Source organism: Pimephales promelas, chromosome 5 (assembly GCF_988280905.1).
Source record: "Pimephales promelas chromosome 5, fPimPro1.hap1.1, whole genome shotgun sequence".
Taxonomy (NCBI): domain Eukaryota; kingdom Metazoa; phylum Chordata; class Actinopteri; order Cypriniformes; family Leuciscidae; genus Pimephales; species Pimephales promelas.
The window spans coordinates 28,077,463-28,105,360 of record NC_142773.1 but is presented as its reverse complement, the minus strand read 5'-3'; the positions used below and the strand labels follow the sequence as shown (position 1 = coordinate 28,105,360).

The 27,898-nt window shown below is 39.2% G+C and overlaps 2 protein-coding genes and 1 long non-coding RNA gene across 7 annotated transcripts in view; 2 read left to right on the top strand and 1 right to left on the bottom strand.

Moving 5' to 3' along the window:
* Positions 1–6,089, top strand: part of colec12 (collectin subfamily member 12) — a 32,154-nt gene extending 26,065 nt beyond the window's left edge. Inside the window, exons 4-10 of the mRNA XM_089131239.1 lie at positions 5–91; positions 980–2,023; positions 3,102–3,593; positions 4,622–4,764; positions 4,901–5,010; positions 5,177–5,319; positions 5,439–6,089. Coding sequence (XP_088987365.1) covers positions 5–91; positions 980–2,023; positions 3,102–3,593; positions 4,622–4,764; positions 4,901–5,010; positions 5,177–5,319; positions 5,439–5,458 — 2,039 coding nt within the window. The 3' untranslated portion in view covers positions 5,459–6,089. The remainder of the gene's footprint in view (positions 1–4; positions 92–979; positions 2,024–3,101; positions 3,594–4,621; positions 4,765–4,900; positions 5,011–5,176; positions 5,320–5,438) is intronic.
* Positions 6,090–7,350: 1,261 nt separating this feature from the next.
* stam (signal transducing adaptor molecule (SH3 domain and ITAM motif) 1) lies at positions 7,351–20,150 on the top strand. 2 transcript variants are annotated; one of them, XM_089131241.1, is made up of 15 exons: positions 7,351–7,690; positions 8,682–8,737; positions 10,437–10,521; positions 10,613–10,688; positions 10,774–10,869; positions 10,954–11,100; positions 12,067–12,157; positions 12,244–12,439; positions 14,071–14,165; positions 15,083–15,171; positions 15,375–15,462; positions 15,559–15,613; positions 15,791–15,944; positions 16,086–16,216; positions 18,571–20,150. In XM_089131241.1, exons 3-15 carry the CDS (start codon positions 10,454–10,456, stop codon positions 18,776–18,778), a joined length of 1,494 nt encoding a protein of 497 aa, XP_088987367.1. In that variant the 5' UTR covers positions 7,351–7,690; positions 8,682–8,737; positions 10,437–10,453; the 3' UTR covers positions 18,779–20,150. The 2 variants fall into 2 exon arrangements, with proteins under 2 accessions (XP_088987367.1, XP_088987366.1); XM_089131240.1 differs by lacking the exon at positions 8,682–8,737 and having other exon boundaries at positions 7,353–7,690.
* A 1,488-nt stretch (positions 20,151–21,638) lies between these two features.
* LOC148981456 (uncharacterized) overlaps positions 21,639–27,898 on the bottom strand; it is an 85,329-nt gene continuing 79,069 nt past the window's right edge. For 2 of the 4 annotated variants that reach the window (XR_016168554.1, XR_016168555.1), the window contains exons 4-6: positions 22,153–22,227; positions 21,953–22,023; positions 21,639–21,869 (exon numbers count right to left, since the gene is read on the bottom strand). This is a non-coding gene — a long non-coding RNA (uncharacterized LOC148981456). The remainder of the gene's footprint in view (positions 21,870–21,952; positions 22,024–22,152; positions 22,228–27,898) is intronic. The other 2 variants (XR_016168553.1, XR_016168556.1) reach the window with 2 other exon arrangements.

Genomic DNA, 27,898 nt, shown 5'->3' with positions numbered 1-27,898 from the left:
ACAGTGGTCCAAAAGATGGATAATGTAACAGAAGGTATGGAGAATTATGGTGGGAAAATCATGGCCGTAGAGGCAGACCTCAAGAAACTTGGTAAGTAGACCTGAGATGCTGCCCTATAGACCTTATTCAGAGCAGCGCCATGACAGGGATGAAAGTGAGGCTGTGAGGGATAGACTTACCATGTTTCCAATGGCATCCGCTGTAAAAAGCTGAATAAAGCGGCTAGATTACTTACAATTTTCCACAGCTTACATTGTCGGGAGTTTTTTGTCAGCTGACATTTCTTTGAAAGGTATTTTTCCAGTGTTTCATGAGCAGAACAATCCGAAAACACATTAAATAACAGTACAGCCCATTGAAGAGATGCAAGTCTATCCCTCACAGCCTCGCTTTCATTCTCATTAAAAATTAAAGATGGCGCTGCCATGAATAAGGCGTATAGATATCACATAACTGGCAAAATTCCTGTCCAATCCTTTATTTTCTGCACACATTCACATTTAATGATTTGAATACAAATTTTCTGTGATGAGCATGAGCATTTGATTTTCTGAATTAAAATGTATATTTTAAATGAAATGTATATTTTTTGTGGCATTATGTCAAAAACTAAGACAATAATGAAGAAGAAAAAGCCTAATCAGAATGAAATAGTTAAAAATAAAACCTTAGGTAGTTTCTTATTCCGCTTCTGATGTTTATAGTCATGTGGTGGCACCTTGTCATGTCAAGGCAAGGTTCGTACAGGTTGTATTATATCATGTGTGATTTCTATGAATAATAATTCATGATATGTGTAAAACAAATGTCTTGAAAAGTATTGGAAAGTTCTTAAAATTAATTAAGAACAGTCGTTAAAGATCGCATTAAATGAATCATTAAATATTTATAATGGACACTCTTATGCGTCATTGGCTCAGCTGCTCTGAATCCATTTTTAATTTTCACTTCATGAACTTCTACATTTTTGATGTGCAGATGATGAAACGGGTGAGAAGTCAGAGAACGCCACCAGTGAACTCCTCTCATTTAAGTCGGAAATTCAGGCCTTGCAGAAGCAGCTCGGTGACGTTGCCATGAAGGCTTCTAGCAACAGAGCTGTTCTCGGTGAGCTACAGCTAGCCGGCGAGGACATGCAGAGCGGACACCACTCACTCCGAGATCTGCTGGAGAGCAACGCCAACGTTATCAACAAAGTAAACCACACCTTAAACTTATACAGCGGTCTGATCGAGAGACTAAAGACTAACACTGTGCAGCTCCAGACGAATCTTCAGGTGCAGACAGATGAACAGGGACGAAACACTCACAGCATCAGCACTCTGAACTTCACCCAGACCCAGCAGAGGAGTCTCCTCAGCTCCCTCCAGAGGTCAGTGGAGGACACTAGCCAGGCTGTCCAGAAGCTTAAGAATGACTACCAGAGCCTTCAGCAGGTGGCTAGGCAGACCAAAGCGGATGCCGACTGGCTGAGGGAGAAGGTGCAGAACCTTCAGGCCTTAGCTGCTAATAATTCTGCACTGACTCGCTCTAACAGTGACTCTCTGGAGGACGTGACCTCTCAGCTGAACTCGCTTTCAGAGCAGGTGCAGAACGCCTCAGGCATCACCGACGGCCACGACCAGAGCCTGCGAGAGCTCATGGACCATCAGCGAGACCACGACAATGCCACTTCCATGAAGTTTGATGCACTAGAGGCACGTCTTGACCGGAACGAGGGGGAAATGGACCGCATTACAGGGAATGTTAGCTTCGCCACGCAGCTGCTCGGAGCGATCAGCGTGGACCTGAACGGCCTGCGCACCTGCGCCGAGACGGTGACCCAGCACTCGGACCTGCTGCTGGGGCTCAACAACAGTGTGGCAGAAACTAAGGCAGAAAGCACAGAGCTCAAAGCCCAGCAGGAGGAGATGGCTGCCAGGCTTGACAAAGAGGTCAGCAGCCTCTCTATAGTCATGGAGGAAATGAAACTGGTCGACAGCAAACACTCGCAGCTCATCACAAACTTCACTATCCTTCAGGGTAAGAGCCGAAGCTATCAAATAATGACTTTTTGACACAATTCTGTTATTATTATAGAAAATATTACAGCTGGGGTCGGCAAACTATGGCATGTGTGCCAACATTGGCATGGTGGGAGGGATAATCATTGGCACATGACAATAACTAAAGAGGTGTATGTATTTAAATGTAAATCCCTCGAACTTGCATACGGACGCAATCTTTCCTCGTAGTCACATTGCCTGTTTTATTAAGTTAGGAGGATCTATAAATACCATTAAACACTGAGATTATAACACACGTTAGCACGCAGACCCTACAAAACTTTTATGTGACATTCTGTTGTTATCTCTCCACGTGCCGTTATTTGTCGACTGCTTTACAGCATTTTTCAAATACATTATCATGTTGAAGAATTAAATTGCTGAAACAGTAAACTTTTTTTGTAAAGTAACAAAACACAAGCACAACAATGATACAATCTAAATTGATTTACTAAAATAAATGATGAAAAATACTATATATTTATCACTAAATATTCAAATCAAATTTTGAGGAGCTACAGATTTGATTTAATTTGAGGTGATTAAGGCAACCTAATTAATGGTGTAATAATAAATATGAATTTGGAAAACAAGATGTAACCTCTATAAAAGTATTATAAAAGATAATTTTATTTAAAAAAAAAACAAAACATAGATAACACTTTACAATAAGGTTCCATTAGTTAACTGCATTAAGTCGAGTTCACACTGCATAATTTTAGCCCCAATTTTCACTCGCCGACAAATTTTGCTAAATCGTAGACAAATGCCGGATATCGGAGGCAAATCGGTGCTCGTTCACGTTAGTGCCAATCATGCAGTGCACAAACAAATTTCTATTGTCTCTTGTCGAATTGTTCCCTGTACTGCTGTTGGTGAGTTTGTTCATGTGTCAAGTCAATGTATTTCATTCAGGTTTGGTTATTAATAAACAGATCCACTGGAGGCGAGCGTAGACGAACCAAAGCGCAGTTTATTAAATGCAAAAAAAAAAAAAATGCATTTTTTTGCTTTTAGACAAGTAGAAGATACGTTTTTTTTGTCATTAATTTCAGGTCCTCCTGGTCCAAGAGGTCCTCGGGGAGACAAAGGTTCTCAGGGACTGCCTGGCAAAGCTGGCCAGAAAGGTGAAATTGGTGAAAAAGGAGGACCTGGTATTGCTGGGCCTAAAGGAGAAAGGGGACCAACGGGGCCTCCTGGAGTGCCAGGGTTGAAAGGGCCACCTGGTTCAAGAGGAAGCCCTGGGTCAAAGGGTTCACGAGGATCAGGGGGCAGGGCAGGGCCTTCAGGAGAGAAAGGTGACCCCGGTATACCTGGTCTGCCTGGAAGAGATGGTCAGCCAGGTCCTTCTGGGCCACAGGGGCCCCTGGGACTCAGAGGGCCAGCTGGGCCTGCAGGACTTGAAGGCGCCCGTGGGCCCGTTGGCCCCATTGGCCCACCTGGGCCTCCTGGATTACCAGGACCTCCTGCATCAGTATTTGTGCCCCAGGTAGATCCACAAGGCTTTGTCAACCGCCAGGTAGCGCCTCCCCCAACAAGTACACCAGGTACAAGCCTTTCTTATGTTCTCTTTCACTGTTTACTGTTTATACAGAAAAAAGAATTCAGGTTTTGTTATGTGAATAGTTTTTATGGCATTTGTACTCTGAGATGTATTTTGTTCATTTGTAAGTTAAAGTGTCCCTATTATGCTTTTTTTAAATATTACCTTTCATGTAGTGTGTAATATAGCTTTTAGTAAATGTAAAAGTCTGCCAAGTTTTAAAGATCCAAAACAAATATAGTTGTTGTCTCCTAAAAGAAAGAATCAATTCTTAACTGCTAAAATGAGTTAGCAATTCCAGTTTCACTTGCTGTTACAAACCTACATAACAATGTAACATTATTTGCATAATGCCTGTCTATGGTCTTCATAAGATGCTTTATTGCTTTATTGACTGCTCTACATTGACCTACCCTCAAACACTGTAGTTGTAGCTGAGGCCTGGAAGAGTTTGGTTGGTTTTGTCGGCATATTGAGAAGATGCTGTTTTCAATGCTGCAAATCCTTTTTGGAACTTTGCATGCACTTCAAAAGGATGAGGACTCTCGGAATCGATATGGTAAAACCTTTTACAGTCTATGGGTAAAACCGACACCAATGTTACTGTGTATCAAGCGCTGAGGAAGCTTCCAGTGCTGATATGGTAATAGGCATTTCGTTTCCAACATCCGCTGTAAGCGGTATACCAATCACAACAGTTTAAGCCATCTGACCATTAAGATCAGAGTAGGCTCTTAGAAAGGAGGGGTCTAGAGAGACTGGATCCTTGATCGAACTTGGATCCTTCAGACACTGTGAGAAAGAGGTTATGTGCAATCTAGGCTAATGTCCAAACAAAATTTGGAACCTATTAAATAGCAAAATTGGGGCACTTTAAAAGTTGTCAATTCGACAAACCACACTTTAGTATGTAACTGATGTTACTTTTTAAAAAATGTTTGTATAGGGACAGTACAAAAACATGAAAAACTAAAGATGCATTGCACATACTGTAGAGATTATAGCACATGCTTTTTTTTTTTTTTATCTAAGGGTGCCCATCTCAGTGGAAGAGCTTCAGAGACAAATGTTACTACTTCTCAGCTCCACCAGAAACTCTGAACTTTGATGAAACGAAGGAAAGTTGCAACAACAAGAGTTCATCTATGCTGATTATCAATGATGAAGATGAGCAGGTAAGTCTTGGATACTATTCTTGAATATGTAATGTGTCTTAATTAAACGGCATTATCTATATTACTTTTAAGTTTTAGATCTAATATCACTCTATAAATTTGTGTTACACAATGCACTCTTTATTATCCAACACAGCTATGGATAAAGAGGCAAATTTCTGGAAAGGGCTACTTTTGGCTGGGCCTCACAGACAGTGTAGAGGAAAACATCTGGAGATGGGTGGATGGAAGCCTGCCCAACTATACGTGAGTAGATAACAATGCATGAAAATACCCATGAACTATTATTGTTACTCTAGTGTACAAAATGCATAATGTAATGTGTATCCAGTGAGGATCCACAGTAATATAGAGAGGAGATTACAGTGTTAGGAGGCATTTCCCATTAGTCATGTCTGTTTTTAATTGAAAGGAAATGGAAACCTGGGCAGCCTGATAACTGGAGCCATGGTCATGAAGCGGGGGAAGACTGTGCAGGTTTAATACACGAGGGCAGTTGGAACGACTTTTTCTGCACAGAACGCATTGGTATCATTTGTGAACGAACTAATGAATGTAAGTTCTGATTCTTGTTTCTTGCATATATTTCCAGCTTCTTTTAGTAGAAATGTGTTATCTGCATGGTGTGCTTGAGTTCATATATTTCATTGAGGAATTTTCTCCATTATTCACAGCCAAAGTTCCAGTTTTATAGCATCTGTTATGAATGAACAGAGTATTGGATATGACAATCAGAGAGACAGTTCAGAAGACTTCTGTCACAGTATCCTCTCACAAAGCACGGACTTTTTGCTTTGCCCAGTGAGCAGCATACAGGATGGACACAACAGTACATGTCATTGACAATCACAAGCAAGTCAAGACTGCAAACTATTTTAAATACACTGATCACCAGTCATGTTAATGTTTAGATAAGTGAAAAAGCTGTAATGTATTGTAATCATATGATTGTAAATACCTGTTTTACCTGTGTCATTAACAAAGCTGATGCCACATTACTCCAGTGCAATACAATGAAGCTTTGTAGCTGCTTTAATTAAAATAAAGCTTTGAACAGTCAACCATAAAGCTGCAAATTAATATGTTGATATGTTGTAATGACTATAATCCAAAATTTGTTCACACCTTAGTTTTACTTCTTAAGTCTTGGACATCATTGATGTGATTTTGTGAATAAAACTTTAAATCTTTAACGCTTCAAATATTTGATTATGCAGTAGCTATGTATAAAATAGTTGTGTATTTGAATACATGTACATGTATGTAATCATCATGAAAGACCATGTTTTTATCTGAAATAAAATATAGTTGGTATTTTTCAAAAAGCTCTGTTGACATTTTTAATATCCTTATTATTTGTCTGAATGTGGAATGTATCAATATCATGTATTGCTGTGTCTGCCAGTGTGTGTGTGTGTGAATATAGTTTTTATTGTGTTGGAGGTTTCCAGCTATACGTGGCCTGGTGGCCAATCTTCACAGATTTTACATTCCATCAGTTGAGCAGAACAAATAAGAGGACAGAATTTGGTGCGGTCGTCTCACTAGCTCATCTGTGATTTGTGGTGCGGTTATCAAAGTATTTGTGGTGTATCGAAAGCTATGTTATCCAGGGTAAGGTCGCCATACCACCATGTAGGACAAACCACATCCAACAGGAGTAACTGTCGACGCAAAGAGGAAGCTGTCTGAAAGAGTTCTCACTGCAACTCACTGCAGAATTAAATGCACACCTTGACTCTCCCGTTTCTACCAAAACTGTTTGTCAGCAGTTCCACCGGCCAAACCTTTGGTCACTTGTGCCAATTCCAAATGTCGGTTTCAATGGTGCCAACAGTGCAAATCTTGGCCAGTGGACAATGTGGAACATGTTGTTCTCGGATGAGTCCACCTTCGCTGTCTTACATTACGGCATTGTAGCTGTCATTCCCAAGATTAACTGATTCTGTATAGGCCGCAAAAGGAGGCCCTACGCCATACTAATAAGTTATTGTGGTCTAAAATGTGGTGTTTCATTTAGGGTTACTAGGGAAACAATTTGTAGAGTATGAAAATTTTTAAGTCTATGGTAATGTAAAGTCCATAAGACGCAATGTGTATGTGCGTAAAATTCAGCCTTACTTTTGGAAATATATTAAAATAGAAAACAATAGCCTATTTTAAATTGAAATAATATTTCACAATATTACTGTTTTAATCAAAAAAATTGCAGCTGTAAGAGACTTTTTTTTCGATACTTAGGCCTAATAGTATAAATGTATGTATTTAAATGTTACGTTTTTTCTGATAAAACACATGGAAAATGCCTGCGTCTATAGACGTATGTGTTATGTGTTACACATTTTTACACCTCACTCCTTTCATAGATAAAGCACTTCCAAGGTCTCCCCAATCACAAAAGTCCCAAATTATGTTCAAGTGTCTAATAAGACAAAAAAAAAAAAAAAAAAAAAAAAAAAAAAATGTGTTTATATTATCTCGTGACTGCTGCTGAGTCAGAGAGTCTATCATGTGATTAAGTCATATGATCAGCTGTATTTTCCATAACCTTCACTAATTCATCATTTACACGACCCGATTAACAAATTCCAGTGTCGAATAACATACATGTCTTACAGTAACGTTACATCTAATCACGCTCATATTTGTTTGATTATGCCAAACTGTATGTGCCGTGCACATTCCAGCGACACCTTACCCAGAATGCACTGCTGCAGGGCTGCGAGACTGAGTAAGAGCAAAGGCACAGAGGAGGGGATCCCATCATCAACACTGACTGTAGTTTCTATTTTATTATGTTTATTAATTCACGTTTAACCAAGTGCTGACAGGGAGACGAACAAGAAGAGGATAGAGCTTAGATTCCGTTGTGTTTATATCTCGGCCATGCCTCTCTTCACGTCAAATCCCTTTGATCAAGATGTTGGTAAGTTTGTCATGCAGTTAGCAGGCGAGCTAACGTTAACGGGACCTCATCCCTGTCTATTGTTGTTCATGGCAACCCACCGGCTTTCTGTTTCCTTTTCGAGTTCACTTTAAATATTTGTGTTTTTTTCGCAATGGCATTCTGGTAATTAAATACTTCCCACCAGCGGTTTACCTTGACAGTATTAACCTGGGCATTTAATGACAACAGTCTCACAGCTAGACATGTTATTAGCCTGATGGCTAACGTTAGTCAAGTTTGTTAGCTGAAGAAGCTATGATTGTTAGCGAGCAGATCTAATTTTCTCTGTTTGTATGACACTGACACTGCACAATTAAGTAAAAACATGTGCTTTGCAGTTTACTTAAGATGATTTGAGCCATCTCACTCTTAATGGTTTAATTCAGCCCCGACCAATTCGAGCTAACGGTTCATACGGTGACGCTGCAAATGCCCCCTTCTACTCCTCTTATATTATTATCCGTGTTTGATTTATTAAATGATGCTGTGTCTACTGCATGAATGTATCCTTTATAATAAGATTTTACGAAAGATACGATTTCAGTGTTGTTTTGTGTATAATTATTATCACTGTATTATGAGCCTCTTGATGGAAGTTTTGCTTGGACCACTGTTAAATCCAGAATGTGTTGATGTAATATAAGCGCGTTTATATTTAGTATTTAGTTCATGCACTTGTAGGTTAGTTATACAATCACAACTGAGTTGATCAAACATTGCAGATATAGTGTTGAAATAGTGGTGTGGGAATGGGAAATGTCATATTTTGGCAGTGACTGGTGTTCTGGTGCTGCAGAATGATGTTATTGGCATTTTTGATGGTATAAGAGTATTATATAGAATTAATATCCTGGTCGGTTTTGTTTATTGCGAGTGTTTTGTAGTGGTAAGTTATCTCTGTACCAAATGCTAGATACTGACCATGGTTGGTGTATTTTTGTGTAAGTTAACCTCTGTCCTCTATTGCTAGATTGATCAACAGAATCTCACAACAAATGTAGGTCACTGGTTAACCTTCTGCTTTCTGTAAGTGTCATAAATTAACTTTTGTTTTATTAATGGGAATGTTTGCCACCTGATGGAATTGATTTACTTGGGACTTTTTTTGATTTACAATAGAAATTGGGGTTGTCAATTATAAAATAAAGTCCTCGTCAAATACAAAAGTTGCTGTAAATAATTGAAGAGTTCAGATGCAAAAGCCTCTAAATGCCATTTGAAATTTTCTTCTTTAATGATGATTTTTTATCAAACTTGTATATTTAAGTTCAGTAATTTCACTTAAATGGCAATGATAATTACCTATTAATTGTTATTTAAGTGAAATTACTGAACTTAAATATACAAGTTTGATAAAAATCATCATTAAAGAAGAACATTTCAAATGGCATTTAGAGGCTTTTGCATCTGAACTCTTCAATTATTTGTAATAACATATAACAATTAACATGGAGATTTTTGAAAGCCACATTCTTCAATGTCATGTAATATGCAGATATCTGACATAAACTACCATTCAAAAGTTCAGTCTGTCAGTAAGATTTTCTTTTAGAAGAAAATTTTTACTTTTATGCAGCAAGGATGTATTAAATTGAAATTGTAATAGGCATAATAATTGTAAGAATGTTAAAAAAATGTTTTCAAACAAATGCTGTTCTATTGAATTGGCAAGTGAGGAATCCTGTTTTTTTTTTGTTTTTTTTTATATAAAAATAAGCAACAAATATTTTCAACATTGATAACAAATAGAAATGTTTATTGAGCACCAGATTTCAAATAAATGCAGCCTTTTGCATAAGTGACTTTCAAAAACATTAAAAAAATCTTACATGCCCCCAATTTTTTTAAAAGATAGTGTATAATTACAGATAGAACTACTGCATAATAATATAATTCATAAAAGGGTGTTTTTTTCCCTTTCGGTTGCATTTTTGTCTCGAAAACTGGTTCATTTCTGACTGAGCCTGGATAAACTCACAGTTATTTTTCATTTTTCGCTTAGGACTAGAGTAAAAAGAAGTTAGAAATACTCGACCAGTGGTATACTTAGAAAACGTCTGACGCCACCCTCACTGCTGAAAGTGGCCTTTAAATGAATATGTAAATATGTGTTGCACGCAGAATACTAATATGACAGTGATGATAAAACGGCTGTATTTATAAAAACATAAACGGACAAACGTAAACTGCTTATAAACGGATTATAAACGGATGTGACGTAAACTGCTTGCTTTTAAACAGTATCAAACATGAACAGTGAAGTGTCTCTTTCAAAAAAGAACAGTGTCAGTGTCTCTTTCAATTTAGAATTACAACTTCACGTTTTACTATAAAGCAGCTCTCCAGCATGTTCATGTTTTTACACATGGAAGTTTGACATTGATTGATTGAACAGAAGAAATTAACTGGAGAAGATTTTGAATGTCAAAGAAGGTGTACCTTCCATTCCATTCAACCTAACCATTACGCAATCGCCATGGACCAATGACCACGGTGTTTTACTTTTCTTTTTCACTTTAGCTAGCTGTTTCGAATTCACAAATTTGGCCTGATTTCGTTCAAAAGGATGCCATCAGTTCTTACATTTTGCTTGAACAACCTGGGGCCTTTTACAGAAAGATACACTTTTATTTACTATGAATATATAAATGTTGTTTAATCTGTGGAATCACATGAAACCTTTGTCAATATTAGGGTTAATATTCGAGTAATTACTGTTTTGCAGAGAAAGCAACAAGTGAGATGAACACAGCTGAGGACTGGGGCCTCATTCTGGACATTTGTGACAAGATCGGACAGTCTCGCACTGGGTTAGTGAACAAGCGTTCAGAATGATTTTGAGAGTCTCTTTTAGATGAAAGAGTGTTTAACAGGTTAAATGTTATTGCTTTTCTTCTGAAGGCCTAAAGAATGCCTGCGATCTATAATGAGGAGAGTGAATCACAAGGATCCCCATGTTGCCATGCAAGCCTTGACAGTAAGGCGAACAATTCTCAAGTATGCAAACATCAGAGGCCATTAAGGAACTGTTGAGAATGAAATAAGTGTTTTCTCTTTCATAGCTACTTGGTGCATGTGTGTCAAACTGTGGGAAAATATTCCATTTAGAGGTCTGCTCCAGGGAATTTGCTAGTGAAGTTAGCAACGTGCTAAATAAGGTAAGTACTTTTGTTTGTTGAACTGCTATGCTTCAATGTTTTGTCCAGCAGCATAAGACTGATGCTTTGGCCTTTCTTCTCAAGGGCCACCCAAAAGTGTGTGAGAAGCTGAAGGCTCTCATGGTGGAATGGGCTGAGGATTTCCGAAATGACCCCCAGCTCAGCCTCATATCGGCCATGATCAAGAACCTCAGAGAACAGGGCGTCATCTTCCCTGCGGTGGGCTCTCAGGTGAGCAGCTCTACCAGGATCTGCCTGTTCACTGGATTCTGTGAAATGCTGTAGTTACTTGTTATACAAGTATGTAGGAAATTGAATGTGTGTCAGGACAGGAGGGCAGTTTCAGTTTAAAGGGCAAATCTGAATCTTCAGCTCACAAAAAAAGCATGCTTAACCTGATATTAAAAGAAAATAGCGTTCAAAGGTTTGGGGTCAGTAAGATTGTTTTTTTTTAAAGAAAATAATATCTTCATTCAGCAAAGATGTATTAAATGACCGAAAGTGACAGAAAAGACATTTATAATGTTACAAAAGGTTTATATCTCAAATAAATGCTGTTCTTTTAATCTTTTATGTTAATTTAAAGAAACCTGGATTTTTTTTGTTATAATTTTCCACAAAAATATTAATCAGGACAACTGTTTTCACCATTGACAATTATTAGAGATGTTTCTTGAGCAGCAAATCAGCATAATAGAATGATTTCATCCTGCTGAAAAAAGTCCGTGCTTTCACTATTCCTTAATCCATCATTGTTTTAGCTTTTACTATTCTGAATCTGAACAATGTCTGAAACTTTGTATTAGTAGCACTTCTCCTGTTTATTGCCTGTGTTTAAGGATCATGTGATACTGAAGACTGGAATGCTGGCTGCTGAAATAAATCTGCTTTGTCATCACAGGAATATTTTAGACTAAAATATAATTAAATAAAAAATAATTTTAATTTGTAATAATATTTCACAATATTACTTATATATGCAGTTTGTATTTGTTTATTCAAAATTGTATTTTACTATTAATCTTATTTTGTTATTATTATTTTTCCTTTTTTTTTCTTTTTTGGCAATAAAAGGTATTTTTTCCATAATGCTGGGCTGCTCAAACAAACAGTTTTTATGCACTTCCGATTTTACTTTTTTTTTTTTTTTTTGGTTTGGAATGTTTAGTAATGAGATGTTTAACTTTATTTGTTCAGGCAGCAGAACAAGCTAAAGCCAGTCCTGCATTGGTAGCTAAAGACCCTGCAACATCAACAAACAAGAAGGAAGAAGAAGACCTTGCTAAAGGTGGGCACAGATCTGTAATGCTGAAGTCAGAAATGATTTTCCTTGAAGAAAGAGAGGCAATCTCTGTCTGTGTCTCTCTTTCTCAGCGATCGAATTGTCTCTGAAGGACCAGCGGCAGCAGCCTCAGGTCTCTCTGTCTGGCCTCTACCCGAGCACCAGCAGCCTCCTCACCTCCAACAAGACTGAGGGCAGAAAGGTCAGGGCCATCTACGACTTTGAGGCAGCCGAGGACAATGAGCTCACCTTTAAATCAGGCGAGATCATCACCATCATAGATGACAGGTGAGTCTGGTTCTGTTCATTGATGGTCACAATGGATGATTCAGGCTGTGTTTGAAATCATTCCCTTTAGCCCTATTTGAATGGGACTAGTAACTCATTACAGCGAGATGGTCTTTCTGCTGGGCCTTAGGCCCTGACGCACCTCCAACGGTCGGTGCCTCAGGCCTAAACCTGACTGCATATCACACGGTTTTGCTGCTGCAGGGTCTTCAGCTGGAAGCCTCTTAACCCAGAAAGTCTCATGGTGGCGGGGTAGTGAACAGGGACGTCTCCCTGACACCCCCTGCAGCAAAACCTAGCTTGATGTTACTCCCCATGCTTTGTCTAGTCGTTTCAGCCAGAGCCAGTGGCTTGTTTTCTTAGCTTCCTCAGAGAGCTCTTTGGTGGATCTGCTCAGTGTGGCTCCACGTAGTCACAGGTCCTTGAGCAGACGTGATATTGATCTGCCCACAAAGCCTCTGGTTCCCACCTCCACCGGGTACAGCCTCACACTTTATCCACTTTCCATGCACTCCGCAACCAGGTCTGCATTCTTCGCCTTCTTTTTCTCGTAGGCATCTTCCAGTCCCTCCTCCCATGGCACTGTCAGCTCAATCAGTATTTTCTGACTTCACAGCTGCAAACCACAGCACCACATCTGGTCTTAAGGTGGTGCTGCATATCTCCTGTGGGAACCGAAGCTGCCTTCCCATGTTGTCTCTTACTGGTATTTATTACGTGTTCCCCCTGCCTAATGAAGTGGATCCTTCATCGATTAGTTTTAAATATTTGGGAAAAATTTACATTTCACAGACATAATTTTATGGATTTCATTCCTGTCCAAATCTGCTATTTCTGTTTTTTTTGTTTGTTTTGTTTTTTCACACAACATCAGTAAAATTTCCAGGACTAACAGTAGTCCCGTCCAAAGCTATGCATCAAATCACAGATGTTGTAGCCTGACTTCGTCATACTCATATTCTTGTCAGAATATGAGTCTGAAACTGCTCCGTAGGGCTTTGATTATGAGGCGTGTCTTAACCGAACCTGGAAAAAAAAAAATCTCTGCACTCAGTTGGATAGTCTGTAAACCTACAACCAATCAGAGCAACGCAGTAAGTGAACTACTTTGCAAACAGTTGTCAACTACAGAACGTAGCCTAACTTTACTTATTTTAGAAGTTAATTAACAAGTGTTGCTTCTTTTACTTAGTCCTTCATGAGTGCGTGAGAGAGAATCTATACATCTCAATTCTCCAGCTGCAGTCATCTTTGAGGAAAACCAGTTAAGCGCTCTTAGATAACGTGATGATTACGTCCTTGCAGATCACCTGTCCATCATCGTATAAAGCCCGCCCTGGCAATTTGATTGGCCCGAACTTTTCTTGTCTGATCATAATTTTTTTTCAATGGATGGAGTCCAGACCGAACTTCCCGACCGGGCGGGGTTCAGGCTGGCGTCCAGGCTACAGATGTTGGGTAATTAGAAAAAACTAGGCCCGTCCGATTAGGGGTTTTGTATTATTCACTGGTAATTTGTTCATTGAGTGCTCTGTAGAGATGAAGTGAATGATTCTAAACACAGCCAATGAGTTGCTGTTTCTTAATGAAACTTGGTGGGAGGGGGCTTAAGCATCTCTTCTCTATCACAGTGACCCTAACTGGTGGAAGGGCGAGACATACCAGGGTGTTGGGCTTTTTCCGTCAAACTTCGTTACAGCAGACTTGACGGCAGAGCCTGAAATGAGTGAGTAAAGCCGTCACATCTACTCTTTTGCTCTTAAAAGTCGATCATTCTTGAAAGATGGCGCGGTATGTTTGGACGGAAGACGAGACAGAATTCTTTATTAAACTCATAAAAGACAAAAGAATTATGGGAGTACTGGATTCTGAACAACAAAGGAATGACACAATTTACAGTAGCATCTCAATATAGTACATGAGATCCACGGGGAGGAGTCAGATCAAGATTCAAGGGGTGGAGATGGGTAGGATTATGGTTGGGTTTAGGGATTAGGGGGCGGAGTTGGGTAGGTTTAGGTGTATGTAAGGTGGGAGGAGTTGGATCTCGATTGATTTTGTAACCAACTAGACTAAAAGTAAAAAACCCACTAAAGACTTGTGTGTGTGTATATATATAAAGCTTATTCTGATTCTGAAGTGCGAATGAAGTGAATATTCATTTGCTTGCTTCGGCTATCACAGCTAAGTACGTGTACTGAATATGGTTATGCATGGCTCTAATGGAATTATCCCTCTTTGAAATGACACCTTACTTTTCAGTTTTAATTCTAATTCAAAATACTCCCGCACATATCCTCGTTGGTCTTTTGAGCAGTAATTTTTTTTGTGCTCTCCGTGATCTGAGGTAAATTAAAAAGATTAAGCCCTACCTCATTAGGTATTATTATTATTTTGTTTTTAAAATGCTTTTTAATATAATTGTAACAAAGTTCAAGGCACAGGGAAGAAGAGGGAACCAGTGAAAGGTAAACAGAAGTTTTAAAATAAATGAAAGGAAAGTAAACGGCTGATGCTTCACAAAGATGCAAAGATGCTTCATAGCCGACTGGCGTTCATTAATACAAGCTGATATCCTCTTGGGTTTTGCTTTTCTGTTTATTACATTACACTATTTCATCTTTAATATGTATATGTCCTTAGTGAAAACAGAGAAGAAGACTGTGCAGTTCAGTGAAGACGTCCAGGTTGAGACGATTGAACCGGAACCAGAGCCAGTCTACATTGATGAGGTGAGGCTGCATATAACTTACATTTGGCTTCATACACACTCCTGGATTGCACAATTGGATGCAGGCAATTGGACAGTGAAATGAATGATCTACTGTTCACTATTTCCTTTCAAAGATGTCAGATACTCTTGTTGGAGAACTGTGTTCAGCTCTCACAGATGTGTCATGCAGTCTGGTTTGAATGTCTTCGCAATGTTTTGCAGGAGAAAATGGACCAGCTGCTTCAGATGATCCAGAGTGCAGACCCAACAGACGACCAGTCGGACTCCTGTGAACTCCTGCAGTTGGAGGGTGAGTCTAAAACCATATCCGTATGCTCTGGCAGAGTACGTTGGATCTTTGTTGAAGAGCACATTGATTCAAATTTGTTCCCCCTCCCACAATTAGCTGCTTGCAACCAGATGGGTCCTCTCATTGATCAGAAGCTGGAAGACATTGACAGGTATTCTCATCTAAAAACTAATTTAAAAAAATCAAAAAATCCATCCTTCCGTATATCTTGCAAAGCGTTTAAACAAACCTCCAATTATTTGTAGCAAGTTAAATCCTTTGAAACCAATGTGATTGTGCACGTCATTCCCCATAGATCTCACTTGTGGGAAATGTGTCATGCTTTCAGAAAACACTCAGAGCTGTCTGACCTGAACGTCAAGGTCATGGAAGCACTGTCTCTCTATGCGAAGCTAATGAATGAAGACCCAGTATACACTATGTATGCTAAACTACAGAGCCAGCAGTACTACATGCAGCAGACCCCAAACGGTTCCCAGCAGGTGAGAATCTGTCAAATTATTAAAGTGTGTATCATACAAGTTTGATATGGTTTAATGCTGAATATAATTTGTTATGATAGCTGTTTTTTGTTGTTTGTTTTGGCAGTGGTGTATTAGAGAAAGTCTCTGTTTTATTTTTAGGTGTACTCTGGCCAGTCCACTGGAGGGCAGTATGCAATGGGTAGCACAGCAGGACCGGGATACAATGTTCCAATGGAGCAGCTCCCTGCAATGAACCAAACAGGAACACCAATGGCTGGGCAGCCTCCCAGGTAATCACAATTTATTATAATTCACAAATATACAAAGTTATTAGTATTTAAAACAAATAAAAACATAAAAGGCTGAACAATGCATTTACGATGAGGATGTTAATATATTATTATTGTTGTCGTCATTGTTTTTAAATTTGCAATAATAAGATAATCTAATATTATCTGTATCAATGCGTTTATAAAACTATTATTATTTTAGTGTTTTATTTATTAGTGGCCAAGCACTGAAGGTTGGTAGGCTTCTATTGTAATCATTAGTTTTCTTCCTCTATTGAGTCTATGGTAGCTTCTAGAACCACGCACGGAAAAGTTATGAAATTTGGACAGAACTGTTACCATAGCAGATGTGGAGTCTCTAACTCAATCCCTCTAGTGCCACCAGCTGACTTTGAACAGTAAGGGCTAGAAACAAAACAAAAAAAAATCTCTCATTCCTTGGCTTTCATTTTTTTATTTGATTGCACCCTATGACATAATTTTCCGTAATTAAATTATTTTTCATGCCGTGCTGGCATAACTTATTGTACCACCTTTGTGCTTGGCTTGTGCCAAAACGACGTTGTTGTGTAAATTACCTGCCAAAACGCATTAAAAGTTTTCTGTCGAAAACGGTGTTGTGTAAGTGGCCCTCAAGTTACTAACCAACGAGTTTTACATTGGAAATACATCAATTGAAAACTTAATTAAAAAAAGCTAAAGAATGACTATTCTAGAGCTGCTATACAGCCAAAACAATTTTTATTGCATTAATTTCCTATTATCACTGTAAAGCTGCTTTGAAACAATCTGTATTGTGACTTGACTTGGCCCCTTAATGGCTGCTTGCAGGTATATGTAGGGGCCAAGCGCAGATGGAGTTTTGTACCGTTAGGGCTAGAAAACTTTTTTTCCCCTCTGATTCCTTGGCAAAGACGATTTGATTGCACCGTATGTCATAATTTTCCATCATGAAAATGTTTGAAAACGCATTGGGGTATCGTTAAGGAAAGGTATGCGTCTTCGGCAGCATGCCCTGACAATACTCAAAACGTTTTTTGGGAAAAGTATAAAGAAATGTCCAATAATGCTAATAACTTTTGATTAAATTAGCTTATTCTATAAAATGTTTTTAAAGTTAGTAACATAAAAACGTACACCGTTCAAATTTGATATCGAGCAGTAAGACCGATTACCCCCAACTAACTGCTTGTTGGTCATTCTAGTTCTTAAGACACTGTCTTAACATAATGACTAAGTTTATGCAACCGGCCCCTGGTCTTAAAGGATTAGTTCACTTTTGAAAACTTTTGCTGATAATTTACTCACCCCCATGTCATCCAAGATGTCCATGTCTTTCTTTCCTCAGTCGAAAAGAAATGTAGGTTTTTGATGAAAACATTCCAGGATTTTTCTCCATATAATGGACTTCAATGGGAACCGGATGGTTCAGGGTCCAAAAGACAGTTTATAACTGTTTCAGATGCAGCTTCAAATGTCTTTAAACGATATCAGACGATGAATAAGGGTCTTATCATGCGAAACGATCGGTTATTTCAAAACTTATTCCAAAAATGTAACTTTTCTAAGGACAAATGCTAGCCTTGTAATATATTGTGAGGCGCGTTTGCAACGTCACGTAATACGTAATTACGTTCAAAAGGTCACGGGCGACGTAGCCGGAAGTACAGAATCAAAATCTGTTTTACCTTTTAATTCCTTTTTTGTAAACGGCGTTTGAGTTAGTTTTCACGTTCAACCTATGCGTTCAACTTGTAAACACTCTGACTCTGTACTTCTGGCTACGTCGCCCGTGACCTTTTGAACGTAATTACGTATTACGTGACGTTGCAAACGCGCCTCACAGAATGGAGAAAGGCTAGCATTTGTCCTTAGAAAAGTTACATTTTTGGAATAAGCTTTGAAATAACCGATCGTTTCGCATGATAAGACCCTTATTCATCGTCTGGTGTCGTTTAAAGACATTTGAAGCTGCATCTGAAACTGTTATTAACACTATCTTTCGGACCTTGAACCATCCGGTTCCCATTGAAGTCCATTATAAGGAGAAAAATCCTGGAATGTTTTCATCAAAAACCTAAATTTCTTTTCGACTGAGGAAAGAAAGACATGGACATCTTGGATGACATGGGGGTGAGTAAATTATCAGCAAAAGTTTTTTCAAAAGTGAACTAATCCTTTAATGGATTCCTTGGGTCGTGCCAAGAACTTAGATACCAATTTTGCCATAGTTGGCTGAACTTCCTGTGCATTAAAAAAAGAAAATCTGTTTTAATACATTGATTAAATTGTTATTATTATATTTGTATAATTCTATTAAAGTCTGATTTGTTTTTGTCACATGTGTTTATCAGTGACGCCCATATGTACATGAGCCAGCCTCCAGTCTATAGCCCCTCTCCTGGGAGCCTGGCCCCAGCTGATGTTCATTACTACCAGACCCAACCTGGCGCTCCAGCGAACATGACCCAGACCCATGGCTACAACGTGCCCTCCTCCCAAAACCACTCTGCTACTGCAGACAACCTACAGACCCCTTACCCTGAGAAAGCCCTCTTATAGGACCCCTAGAGACTCTGTGGTTTCATAAGACACACACACTTACAGACATAAACAAAGAACATTCAGCTCACACACAGATATCTCTTAGATATTCTCCTCCTTTTCTTTAAGACACACACTACATACAAACACTGATTCTGATCATGACAGGATGTGCCGATTGTTGACTACTAACAGGTAGTGTTCTCACAGAGCAGTTCTGATTCTTTTGGTCTCTTCTCTTTTGTAAGAACATTTTGCTGATGGTAATGAGAAACGCTAAGTTATACCATTTGTTTGGCATTTTCATTATAGTAATAATTAACGACGTTTCTTACAGGAAAACATACAGAGAGCATGCTTGTGTTGTACATACATTTCGGTCCCCGATAGTCCAGCATTTGTTACGACAGGTCCTAAAGGGGAGGTTACATAATTTTAATTTGTCATCACTATGTGGCTGTGTGTTCAGGCCCACAGAAGTCATCTCGCATCTCTCCTCCAGAACCATATAGCGAAACACTGCCATTGTCTTGACAGTGGCCCATCACCCTAATGTCTTTAAGCTCACTTTTCAGTGTTAAAAAAGATCAAATGTTGTTTTCGTTTTTAGTGTATTTTATTTATATTTTGATTGTTGGCTTGCTGTTTTAATTGACAGTACATTAATAGAAGGATGTAATATTCTGCCTGTGTGCAGGTGTGTATATACAAGAGCTCACCTCTGTCTTTAGAGCGTAATGTTCAAAGCAGCTGCTGCTTCTGTAGAAAGGGCACATTGGAAGTTGAGGAGTAATGTTACTCCACGTCATGCACTTTTAATTTATCTTTTTCATTACCCTCATTTCAGATGTGTCCAATTAAAATGTACAATTCCTAAGCTCTCGAAGAACCCGAATGGCATTAACCCTGCACTCTAACCTTCCCTTTTTTTCCATTACTGTTTGAAAACAGATGATAGAAATACTCATGCAACTTGTCTTGGGTTTTGCGAACTTATCCCTTGGGAATGAATGATCATGTGTAAATGCACTGTAGCGCATTGAATGATCGAACTTCATAAGTCCTGGCGAGGGCTGAGACTGACACTAAAAAGAACAGACTTGGTTCATTGGAATCTCCTACTCTAAACTAAGGCAGTATCTCACATCTGTCTCGATGTAGCTACGGTGAGTTACTGATGTTTCTTTGAGAACATTCTGGGAAATTGGGACCACGGGCCAGTTCTAATGTAACACCTTAGCATTTGCACACGGAGACGATATCCTTACGTCAACCTTAACCACAGGGAAAATGACTGTTTTTGGTGTATCAGTTCTATGTACCCAGTTGTTTATGTACTATTTTAATCATCTTAATTATTAGTATTCACAATAAAACTAGGCCAAATGTACAGCACATGTTGTGTCATGTTTATGTGTCCACAAGTGTGTTCTTTGCTCAGGTGGTTTATTAGTGATTTATTGGTTAAGGGGCTAGTTTATGACAGCAAGACATTCCTTGCAGTAAGTGTAGTATAAGTAGTTTCACGTGAAAAATATAATAATTTACATTTGATGCTGTATGTTAATTTAACAAGACAAAACTATGACTCACTGATTCTTAAGATAAGTGACAAAAACATGCTTTAGTAAGTTTTCATCATTTATTAATACCTTATTAAAAATAGATATATTTGTAGACAAAGGTCTAGGCTAAGGAATGATGAAAGGGAACAGGTTTTTAGGGGGAAAAAATAACATTTGTCCTCTTAATATAGCTTAACCCCCTCAGACCTGAATTATGTTTCAAGTTTCTGAAAAATATAAAAGTACATTTTCCCAGCTCATGAGGTTTCTATAAATGAAAACAAAAGAAAAAAAAATTATATATTTGCTTTCATTGTGATTTTTTTTTTTGTCCATTCCAATGGACATCAGGTCAAAACTTCCTAAAAATGTACCAACATGAAATAAATTAATAAACATAAAATTTGTTGGTCTATACTTTTAGCTTTTTCTCAAGGTCAAAAACATTCCAGCAGTATACCATTTCAACTATAATTTTGAGGTTTTTGTTTAACAGATTGCGCATTGTTTGTAACACACTAAATGTATTTGAATCAATCAATCTGGTCATATTAGAGTCATTTTCTGTGTGCAGCTTTCTTTTTTTTAGAACAAAAACTTGAACATTATAACATTACAACTTTAATCGTAAGGTTTTTCCTTTATATTGCACATTTGTTTATTCATAACAAAATAAACCTAGGAATCAATCAATGCATTCATGTTAGAGCCATTTCCTGTGTGCATCCTGTGTTTTCTTGTATTTTTACAGTACTGGCAGGACGATTGCCCTCAAGTCACTGTATTTCGATTTCCAGTAACTCTAGCTAGTCCAAGGCCGAAAAAAAGGTCCATTCCGTCCTTGGGCCGTAGGAAAACGGATGTGGGTTGGCGGATGAGCGCGCTGGGACCGGTCGACGGCGCCCCCGGGCCTCTATTGAATGGGGATTTGGGTAGTGTATTTTTTGGACATTTTAATTAAAGTTTCTTTCATGATAAAAACTATTTAACTGCACTCAGCTGGGGCCCCTGACTCCGTAGCACCAAGTGCCATCCCATAATTACACCGTCTACGAACCCACTATTTTTATAATGGCATAAATGCTACGTGGGATCTCAATATCTCAGCTCTGGAAGGGGCTAGAGCCTCCATTTTTGCACTCAGGTCCAAGTCCCATGGCCCTCTATCAGAATCCAGAGTTTCTCAGGGGCCCCAGCTGAGTGCAGTAAAACAGTTTTTTTTTTTTTCAAGAAGGAAACTTTAATTAAAATGTCCAAAAAATACAAATAAAAGTAACCATCACAAACAAATGCATATACAAGTCAACAACACATACACAACAACAAAGCTTTATTCAAACTACAAGCATGTATTTACAGGCGCTGAACACCACATCCTACTGCAAGCGCTTCACAATCTGAGGCAATAAGGGCAGATGGAGCGATAGAGGTTCTCGTAAGGGCAGGTGGAGAGATGGAGGGTCTCATCCATGGGACCACTTCCAGGATTCAGCTCTGGGCTACTCATCCTCAGTGCTCACACCAGTCTGCAGACATTTCAGATCCTACAAAAATGCACAAACATTACACAAAAGCAGTCATTTAACAGCACAATGTCATTTGATTTATGTATTAAAAATAACCTTACTTTATTTTTGAATAAATTCCCTAAAACCTTTTTTTCCCCAACAAATGCTGCCACCACAAAAGCTCTGCACTCTGCAGCAAATGCACAAAAATCAGGAATCAGAAAAGTGTTGTAATTTCTCCATTTGAAATTACAATCATTCAAATAAACTACAACTTAAGATTTAATAGATGTTGTATCCATTTCTGTAGTACACTCACTCAAATCCTTTGATGACATGATTCAGCATCATGAGTCTCTCTCCACTGGATAAACACACGTGTGTTCTCCTGTCCCTGTAACATACAGACAAGATTCACATTACGAGCTCAACACTGCATTTACATGCTGAGATTGATGTGTTAACTCACTTTTAATCCAACTTAAATGTTCCTCAAAAAACACGAAAGGGGTACCACTGTCGTTTTTTTTTCGGGTTGAATTTTTGAGTTTTATCTCAGCTCTGGAAGGGTCTAGAGCCTCAATTTTTGCACTCAGGTCTATGTCTCATGGCCCTCTATCAGAATCCAGAGTTTTGAGAAGATTGGAGAAACTTAATTTTTCGCCCGAAAAAAACAAAAACGAAAGGGGTAACACTGTCGTTTTTTTTTCGGGTCGAATTTTTGAGTTTCGATATCTCAGCTCTGGAAGGGTCTAGAGCTTCCATTTTTTCACTCAGGTCAATGTCTCATGGCCCTCTATCAGAATCCAGAGTGTTGAGAAGATTGGAGAAACTTAATTTTTCGCCAGAAAAAAAAAACGAAAGGGGTAACACTGTCGTTTTTTTTTTCGGGTCGAAATTTTGAGTTTCGATATCTCAGCTCTGGAAGGGTCTAGAGCCTCCATTTTTGCACTCAGGTGTAAGTCTCAGTGCCCTCTATCAGAATCCAGAGTTTCGAGAAGATTGGAGAAACTTAATTTTTTGCCCAAAAAAAAAAAACGTAAGGGGTAACACTGTCGTTTTTTTTTTCGGGTTGAAATTTTGAGTTTCGATATCTCAGCTCTGGAAGGGTCTAGAGCCTCCATTTTTGCGCTCAGGTGTAAGTCTCAGTGCCCTCTATCAGAATCCAGAGTTTCGAGAAGATTGGGGATACTTTATTTTTCGCCCAAAAAAAAAAAACGTAAGGGGTAACACTGTCGTTTTTTTTTCGGGTCGAAATTTTGAGTTTCGATATCTCAGCTTTGGAAGGGTCTAGAGCCTCCATTTTTGCACTCAGGTGTAAGTCTCAGTGCCCTCTATCAGAATCCAGAGTTTCGAGAAGATTGGGGATACTTAATTTTTTGCCCCCCCAAAAAAAACGTAAGGGGTAACACTGTCGTTCTTTTTTCGGGTCGAAATTTTGAGTTTTGATATCTCAGCTCTGGAAGGGTCTAGAGCCTCCATTTTTGCGCTCAGGTGTAAGTCTCAGTGCCCTCTATCAGAATCCAGAGTTTCGAGAAGATTGGGGATACTTAATTTTTCGCCCAAAAAAAAAAAACGTAAGGGGTACCACTGTCGTTTTTTTTTCGGGTTGAAATTTTGAGTTTCGATATCTCAGCTCTGGAAGGGTCTAGAGCCTCCATTTTTGCGCTCAGGTGTAAGTCTCAGTGCCCTCTATCAGAATCCAGAGTTTCGAGAAGATTGGGGATACTTAATTTTTCGCCCAAAAAAAAAAACGTAAGGGGTAACACTGTCGTTTTTTTTTCGGGTCGAAATTTTGAGTTTCGATATCTCAGCTCTGGAAGGGTCTAGAGCCTCCATTTTTGCGCTCAGGTGTAAGTCTCAGTGCCCTCTATCAGAATCCAGAGTTCCGAGAAGATTGGGGATACTTAATTTTTTGCCCCCCCAAAAAAAACGTAAGGGGTAACACTGTCGTTTTTTTTTTCGGGTCGAAATTTTGAGTTTCGATATCTCAGCTCTGGAAGGGTCTAGAGCCTCCATTTTTGCACTCAGGTGTAAGTCTCAGTGCCCTCTATCAGAATCCAGAGCTTCGAGAAGATTGGGGATACTTAATTTTTCGCCCAAAAAAAAAAAACGTAAGGGGTAACACTGTCGTTTTTTTTCGGGTCGAAATTTTGAGTTTCGATATCTCAGCTCTGGAAGGGTCTAGAGCCTCCATTTTTGCACTCAGGTGTAAGTCTCAGTGCCCTCTATCAGAATCCAGAGCTTCGAGAAGATTGGGGATACTTAATTTTTCGCCCAAAAAAAAAAAACGTAAGGGGTAACACTGTCGTTTTTTTTCGGGTTGAAATTTTGAGTTTCGATATCTCGGCTCTGGAAGGGTCTAGAGCCTCCATTTTTGCGCTCAGGTGTAAGTCTCAGTGCCCTCTATCAGAATCCAGAGTTTCGAGAAGATTGGGGATACTTAATTTTTTGCCCAAAAAAAAAAAACGTAAGGGGTAACACTGTCTTTTTTTTTCGGGTCGAAATTTTGAGTTTCGATATCTCAGCTCTGAAAGGGTCTAGAGCCTCTATTTTTGCACTCAGGTGTAAGTCTCAGTGCCCTCTATCAGAATCCAGAGTTTCGAGAAGATTGGGGATACTTAATTTTTCGCCCCCCCAAAAAAACGTAAGGGGTAACACTGTCGTTTTTTTTTTCGGGTCGAAATTTTGAGTTTCGATATCTCAGCTCTGGAAGGGTCTAGAGCCTCCATTTTTGCACTCAGGTGTAAGTCTCAGTGCCCTCTATCAGAATCCAGAGTTTCGAGAAGATTGGGGATACTTAATTTTTTGCCCCCAAAAAAAAAACGTAAGGGGTAACACTGTCGTTTTTTTTTCGGGTTGAAATTTTGAGTTTCAATATCTCAGCTTTGGAAGGGTCTAGAGCCTCCATTTTTGCACCCAGGTGTAAGTCTCAGTGCCCTCTATCAGAATCCAGAGTTTCGAGAAGATTGGGGATACTTAATTTTTCGCCCAAAAAAAAAACCGTAAGGGGTACCACTGTCGTTTTTTTTTCGGGTTGAAATTTTGAGTTTCGATATCTCAGCTCTGGAAGGGTCTAGAGCCTCCATTTTTGCGCTCAGGTGTAAGTCTCAGTGCCCTCTATCAGAATCCAGAGTTTCGAGAAGATTGGGGATACTTAATTTTTCGCCCAAAAAAAAAAAACGTAAGGGGTAACACTGTCGTTTTTTTTTCGGGTCGAAATTTTGAGTTTCGATATCTCAGCTCTGGAAGGGTCTAGAGCCTCCATTTTTGCGCTCAGGTGTAAGTCTCAGTGCCCTCTATCAGAATCCAGAGCTTCGAGAAGATTGGGGATACTTAATTTTTCGCCCAAAAAAAAAAAACGTAAGGGGTAACACTGTCGTTTTTTTTCGGGTCGAAATTTTGAGTTTCGATATCTCAGCTCTGGAAGGGTCTAGAGCCTCCATTTTTGCACTCAGGTGTAAGTCTCAGTGCCCTCTATCAGAATCCAGAGCTTCGAGAAGATTGGGGATACTTAATTTTTCGCCCAAAAAAAAAAAACGTAAGGGGTAACACTGTCGTTTTTTTTCGGGTTGAAATTTTGAGTTTCGATATCTCGGCTCTGGAAGGGTCTAGAGCCTCCATTTTTGCGCTCAGGTGTAAGTCTCAGTGCCCTCTATCAGAATCCAGAGTTTCGAGAAGATTGGGGATACTTAATTTTTTGCCCAAAAAAAAAAAACGTAAGGGGTAACACTGTCTTTTTTTTTCGGGTCGAAATTTTGAGTTTCGATATCTCAGCTCTGAAAGGGTCTAGAGCCTCTATTTTTGCACTCAGGTGTAAGTCTCAGTGCCCTCTATCAGAATCCAGAGTTTCGAGAAGATTGGGGATACTTAATTTTTCGCCCCCCCAAAAAAACGTAAGGGGTAACACTGTCGTTTTTTTTTTCGGGTCGAAATTTTGAGTTTCGATATCTCAGCTCTGGAAGGGTCTAGAGCCTCCATTTTTGCACTCAGGTGTAAGTCTCAGTGCCCTCTATCAGAATCCAGAGTTTCGAGAAGATTGGGGATACTTAATTTTTTGCCCCAAAAAAAAAAACGTAAGGGGTAACACTGTCGTTTTTTTTTCGGGTTGAAATTTTGAGTTTCAATATCTCAGCTTTGGAAGGGTCTAGAGCCTCCATTTTTGCACTCAGGTGTAAGTCTCAGTGCCCTCTATCAGAATCCAGAGTTTCGAGAAGATTGGGGATACTTAATTTTTCGCCCAAAAAAAAAAACGTAAGGGGTACCACTGTCGTTTTTTTTTCGGGTTGAAATTTTGAGTTTCGATATCTCAGCTCTGGAAGGGTCTAGAGCCTCCATTTTTGCGCTCAGGTGTAAGTCTCAGTGCCCTCTATCAGAATCCAGAGTTTCGAGAAGATTGGGGATACTTAATTTTTCGCCCAAAAAAAAAAACGTAAGGGGTAACACTGTCGTTTTTTTTTCGGGTCGAAATTTTGAGTTTCGATATCTCAGCTCTGGAAGGGTCTAGAGCCTCCATTTTTGCGCTCAGGTGTAAGTCTCAGTGCCCTCTATCAGAATCCAGAGTTCCGAGAAGATTGGGGATACTTAATTTTTTGCCCCCCCAAAAAAAACGTAAGGGGTAACACTGTCGTTTTTTTTTCGGGTCAAAATTTTGAGTTTCGATATCTCAGCTCTGGAAGGGTCTAGAGCCTCCATTTTTGCGCTCAGGTGTAAGTCTCAGTGCCCTCTATCAGAATCCAAAGTTTCGAGAAGATTGGGGATACTTAGTGTTACCCCTTACGTTTTTTTTTTTGGGCGAAAAATTGTCGTTTTTTTTTCGGGTTGAAATTTTGAGTTTCGATATCTCGGCTCTGGAAGGGTCTAGAGCCTCCATTTTTGCGCTCAGGTGTAAGTCTCAGTGCCCTCTATCAGAATCCAGAGTTTCGAGAAGATTGGGGATACTTAATTTTTTGCCCAAAAAAAAAAACGTAAGGGGTAACACTGTCTTGTTTTTTCGGGTCGAAATTTTGAGTTTCGATATCTCAGCTCTGAAAGGGTCTAGAGCCTCTATTTTTGCACTCAGGTGTAAGTCTCAGTGCCCTCTATCAGAATCCAGAGTTTCGAGAAGATTGGGGATACTTAATTTTTCGCCCCCCCAAAAAAAACGTAAGGGGTAACACTGTCGTTTTTTTTTTCGGGTCGAAATTTTGAGTTTCGATATCTCAGCTCTGGAAGGGTCTAGAGCTTCCATTTTTGCACTCAGGTGTAAGTCTCAGTGCCCTCTATCAGAATCCAGAGTTTCGAGAAGATTGGGGATACTTAATTTTTTGCCCCCCCCCCAAAAAAAATGTAAGGGGTAACACTGTCGTTTTTTTTTCGGGTCGAAAGTTTGAGTTTCGATATCTCAGCTCTGGAAGGGTCTAGAGCCTCCATTTTTGCACTCAGGTGTAAGTCTCAGTGCCCTCTATCAGAATCCAGAGCTTCGAGAAGATTGGGGATACTTAATTTTTCGCCCCCCAAAAAAAACGTAAGGGGTAACACTGTCGTTTTTTTTTCGGGTTGAAATTTAGAGTTTCGATATCTCAGCTCTGGAAGGGTCTAGAGCCTCCATTTTTGCACTCAGGTGTAAGTCTCAGTGCCCTCTATCAGAATCCAGAGTTTCGAGAAGATTGGGGATACTTTATTTTTCGCCCATAAAAAAAAAACGTAAGGGGTAACACTGTCGTTTTTTTTTCGGGTCGAAATTTTGAGTTTCGATATCTCAGCTTTGGAAGGGTCTAGAGCCTCCATTTTTGCACTCAGGTGTAAGTCTCAGTGCCCTCTATCAGAATCCAGAGTTTCGAGAAGATTGGGGATACATAATTTTTTGCCCCTCCAAAAAAAACGTAAGGGGTAACACTGTCATTTTTTTTTCGGGTCGAAATTTTGAGTTTCGATATCTCAGCTCTGGAAGGGTCTAGAGCCTCCATTTTTGCGCTCAGGTGTAAGTCTCAGTGCCCTCTATCAGAATCCAGAGTTTCGAGAAGATTGGGGATTCTTAATTTTTCGCCCAAAAAAAAAAACGTAAGGGGTAACACTGTCGTTTT

What these genes read in the sequence shown, in the direction of transcription:
- stam (XM_089131240.1), top strand. Translation starts at nt 7,651, where the DNA reads ATGCCTCTCTTCACGTCAAATCCCTTTGATCAAGATGTTG. An exon ending in ATCACCATCATAGATGACAG is followed by an intron (nt 12,440 to 14,070) that starts GTGAGTCTGGTT and finishes TCTCTATCACAG; the next exon opens with TGACCCTAACTGGTGGAAGG. An exon ending in TGAACTCCTGCAGTTGGAGG is followed by an intron (nt 15,463 to 15,558) that starts GTGAGTCTAAAA and finishes TCCCACAATTAG; the next exon opens with CTGCTTGCAACCAGATGGGT.